Here is a 4,578-nt window from a genome sequence, read left to right as displayed (position 1 = left end):
GCACGCGGACCCTTCCGCCCACCCCCTCCTGGGCTGGGAGCCCCGCTGACGTCAACCAGGCCATGTGCTCAGCGCCCGCGTGGAGGCGGGCGGGAGGGAAGGCGGGCAGTGGAGCCGGGAGGAAGCAGGCGCTGCGGCCAACCCGGCGCCGCCCTCTGCTGCTTCCCTCCCCCATACCTGGATGTACCGCAGCGCGGTCCGCAGGACGCTCAGATTCGAGGTCTTCTTGTCATCGACGTTGGGGATATTGCGCTTCAGGGTCTCAAAGCATTCCTTCAGATGGGCCCTCCTAGGGAGAGGGAATGAGCGCTGGTCAGGCAGCGCCAAGAAGGCAGGGGCTGGTGGCGGGAAGGGAGGGACCAAGGGGAGCTCTGGGGGTGCCCAAAGCGGGGGAGTCCCAGGAGCAGGCGGGCCCAGAGTCACACACACACACACACACACGCACGCACGCACGCACACACACACACCTGTTTTTCTCCAATTTGTTGTGGACTTCTCTGGTTCCGATCCTGAAACCCAGACAGACAGGAGGCTCAGGGAGGAGGGCCCGATTAGGCTGCCTTCCTGATCCCCACTGCCACCCCCACCCCATTCCACAGGCTTTTGGTCTTCAATATTGTGAGAGCAGCAATGGGAGGTGTTCACTGCCACATCTGTAACCCTCCACCCCACGTGACAAACTGAGGAGACAGAAGTGACCTGGGAATCATGAGGCCCCTAATCCAATACTCTGCCCAAAGGCCAGAAAATGCAGTAAGCATGCTAGCGTTGGAGGGAGGTCAGAGATCACAGAAGCCTGAAAACAGAGAGCATTGGCCATTTATTCCCAGAAGAGAAACAGGCACTGTGAGAATGTGTCCAAATAGAAGAGGCGCTCCAGGGTTGGGCAGGACATGCCTAGAAGGGCTACCTAGGTAGGGGACCTGCTCTTGCACACACAGCCTGGGGTATAGACAGTTTTCTCCATCCCAACAGCCCCAACTCTGCCACATCCCACTCACCCCCCAGGCCTCTTCTTCTGTTCGCTGGATTTGACTTCTTCAGCTGGTGCCAACTTCAGGGTCCCAAGCGAGGGTGGGGGTGGCTGCTGGGGGGCCAGCTGAGGCTGGACTCCTGGGTGTGGTGCTATGGTCAAGATGGGTGTAGGAAGGGGTTGCAGAGGCTTGGGGCTGCCAGTGGGAACGACGGTGGTCTTTGAGTCGTGCAGAAGGGGTGCAGGGGTGGGCACCTGAGGCCTGGGAGGCAGTGGGGCAGGCTCCTTAATGCTGAGTCCAGGGGTGCTGACTAGGGCTGGTTGCCGAGGTGCCAGGGGCAGAGGCTGAGCTGCAGGAGGCAGCGGTGGGGGTGGGGGCAGTGGCTGGGGGGGGTTGGTCACTACAGGAAGGGGAATGACAGTCAGTGGGGTGGGGGGGGCAAGTGGGGGTGGAGGTGCTGGTGGTGGTGCTGGGGGAGACAGGGGAAGAGGTGGTGCCTCAATTCGGGGTTCTTCCACGGGCAGGGCATGTGCCAGCCTGGCCTTCTTCTGCTCCTGTTCCCGCTCCCTCTCCAAGCGAAGTCGCTCCTGCTCCTCTATGCAGAGAGAATACAAGGGGGGGGTCTCAGGGGGAGGGGTCAACAGTCGAGGGCATTTGCTTTACCTTCTCCAACCCTAAGCCATCCTTTTACCCTATCCCAGTCAGTGTTCAGTGACACTCCTGCCCAGCCTGAGATAGCACACATATGCAATCATGTCCAGCCAGGCACTGGGGAAGTTAATGCCCGGGAAACAGTAGTGAACAAAGAAAGCAGGCCTGGCCCCTGTCAATGGAAAGCACAGAGCAGGAGCAATGAGAGAGGACACTGTAGGCCGGGCAACCTATGCCGTTATAGCTTGAGGGCAGAGGGGCTGATGTGCAGGAGTGAGGAGCAAAGGGGGCTGAGGAGCCCAGAGGGACAGATACGGGGGCTGGAGAACTGGACAGAGGCCAGACCATGAAAGAATGCTGAACCCACTGTATGAGGATGGAGGGGGTGCTGACAGCTCATAGCTTCTGTGGAAGGCCTTCCACAATAAGTATCAAGTACCTTGTAAAGGGCAGGCAGTACCTTCATCTCACAGATGCAATAAATGAGCTCAGAGAGCCAAAGAGATTTATTGAGAATCACACAGCAAGTCTCCTGACACCTAGCCAAATGCTCTGTACTTGCTATGTCAACATAAGCTCACCCACCATGTCTTCTCATACATCGACACATCCTGAATCCTCAAAAGAGCCCCATGTGACAGGCAGGATAGGGCTATCACCTCCACTTTATAAGGAAATGGCTCAGAACTTCTTGACTCCCAGGCTAGGTCTTAAGGCCTCTGATTTCCTCAGGGACCATTCAACAAACACACTCGCCCCTGCTCATGTTGGGACTAATTTCTCTTCCCCCCAGCCACACTTCATCCTCCACACAACCAGCAGCAAAAACTATAAAGGAAGGAGGCAAACAGAAAGGTTGGGTTTTTGGAAGAGGCCATGCAAAGCCACGGACTCAAGCCACTTTCATCCATCACTTCCTTCAGTATCTCTGCTTAAAGTCCAGCAGGAAGATGAGAGGGCCTTTCTCCCAGTTCCCTCCTCAGGCCCCCACGGTCTTTGGGTCCTCCCAGGCTCCACCCTCTTCTCCTGCCCCCATTGACCTCTCTGCTAATACAGCTGACAGCACTGGCTGTTGGACAAGCCCCAAACACCACCCCATTGGGGTAAACCCTCCCTAGGGATGAGGGGAGCACCCCCCCCCAGTCTTATTAGCTCGGTAGCACTAGGGCCCTGTGGCCAATCAACAGCTCCACAGCAGGACAAGCCTGCTCCTAGCCCCACCCCAGGTGGGGGAAGAGGCAAAGGAGGAAGTTGAGGGGAAGTGCTCAGAGGTTTCCCAGAAGCCTGAGCTCAGGGTTGCCAGTCAGTGGGTCTCTTCCTATCATCCCGTCCCTTTACGAAAAGGAGCTGCCAGGCCAACACAGGGCTGCTCCAATGAGGAGAGACCTTGTTCTCCCAGGCCTCTCCTACAGCCCTGGTTTAAATTACAGCACCAGAGAAAAATCAACTTGCTGCTCTTCAGCTTTCCCCAAACCACTGGCAAGCCACAGGACCCGTCTCAAGCACAGAGAGGGATATTGCCAGTCCTTTCTCCCAGGACAAGGCTCAGCACAGCTCCCACCTCCACTCCTCTAACTTACAAACTTTTATTGTCATGGGACAAATGCTCCACTGGCAGAAGGAACTCAAACCGAAGGCAACCCCATATTTTTTTATTTATTTTTCAAACTCCACATTTTAAAGCAAGCCTAAAGCTCACCTAGAAGACAGCAGACTCCTTCCCTACCTTCTCTTCCAGAGAGCCCGACAAATGTACCTTACAGGTGCCAGAAAGGACTCAGGTGAATGATCAAGCTTTGCCATACCAGGATCAGCATGATAAACCTTAAGAAGGCTGCTCTAGGTCACAGCCAGTTCAGAGCTTCCTTCCCCTTGTCCCCTGCTCTGACTCACTTCCCACCCAGCAGGGACCCTCTCCAGCGCACTGGAAGAAAGAAGCACATTGGTGATGGCTTGGGCCTCCTTCAGGAGCAATTAGTCTTGAGTCTCTTTAAAAGGATGTTCTGCACACTCACAGGTGCACACCCGTCTCTCACAGGCACAAGCATACTCTCCCTTGGCTCTGCCCAGATGCTCCCCGAAAGAATTCGGCATGGCCTTCTAGGTGTTCCAGGGCACAGACACTGTCCCCTTCTACATGTGTACCAAGAAGCTTTGCATGTAAGGCAGATGGTGGGACAGTCTGTGGTCAAGGCATCTGGATAATCTGGCCACCTCGCTCCACTTATGGCAGAGTCTAGTTTAAGTCACCTCCATGAATGCTAGGCATAAGCCAGGTCCTCCTGCTAGGGACCAGAATGGCCTTCTCCTTTCTTCCTTTATCTTTCTCATACTTGCTCATAGACGCACACATTCTCGGGTTCATTATGTAAGCAAGCTGTCTAGGCCAGGAAATCTACCCTGAAGAATGAAAGGGAGAATGGATGATAAGATTCCCGTTCAGAGATGATTGTCAAGTAACAGCCTAGGAGGGTAGTTCCGGTCAACAAGGTTCACATCCCACCCTCATTGTTCCCATTCTTCCTGCTTCAAGTTAAAGGACAGTACTTCAAGAGGAAAAAGAAAGTGAATCTTGGTGTTTAATTGCTGCGAACAACTCTGGCCATCTGTATACATGAATTCTTGGAGATTTTGGCTTTCCAGAACCCACTTATCCCCCAAAATCCCCTGATCCAGCAGCAAGAAGTCCACTGAGCAGATGAACTTCTCCTGTCCCCAGATCTCACCACTTGGGGGTGGGGCAGGGATCTGCAACTTCTTGAGAGAGAAGTTTTTCCCAGTTTCTGGGCAGAGCTGCATACATCATCCTGTTTCACACTATAGGCTGCCTTACTGGGCAAGGGCAGCAGGCATGACAGTGGGGGTCTTCTCCCCTTCCCAGTGTGGTCATACAGCCTTCAGGTAAGGTGGGGTGAAATGATCCAGGGCTCCCTGGAGGCAAGAGCAGAGTCAG

The 4,578-nt window shown here is 54.8% G+C and overlaps 1 protein-coding gene across 1 annotated transcript in view; it reads right to left on the bottom strand.

Annotated features, from left to right (window-relative positions):
* Positions 1-4,174, bottom strand: part of Mnt (MAX network transcriptional repressor) — a 10,159-nt gene extending 5,985 nt beyond the window's left edge. Inside the window, exons 1-4 of the mRNA XM_010642126.3 lie at positions 3,876-4,174; positions 1,002-1,569; positions 468-509; positions 178-289 (exon numbers count right to left, since the gene is read on the bottom strand). Of these exons, the coding sequence (XP_010640428.1) occupies positions 178-289; positions 468-509; positions 1,002-1,569; positions 3,876-3,990 (837 nt within the window). The 5' untranslated portion in view covers positions 3,991-4,174. The remainder of the gene's footprint in view (positions 1-177; positions 290-467; positions 510-1,001; positions 1,570-3,875) is intronic.
* Positions 4,175-4,578: the final 404 nt, after the last annotated feature.

Source organism: Fukomys damarensis, unplaced genomic scaffold (assembly GCF_012274545.1).
Source record: "Fukomys damarensis isolate Sample0158 unplaced genomic scaffold, DMR_v1.0_HiC HiC_scaffold_13, whole genome shotgun sequence".
Lineage (NCBI taxonomy): Eukaryota > Metazoa > Chordata > Mammalia > Rodentia > Bathyergidae > Fukomys > Fukomys damarensis.
This window is presented reverse-complemented; position numbering and strand designations above follow the sequence as displayed.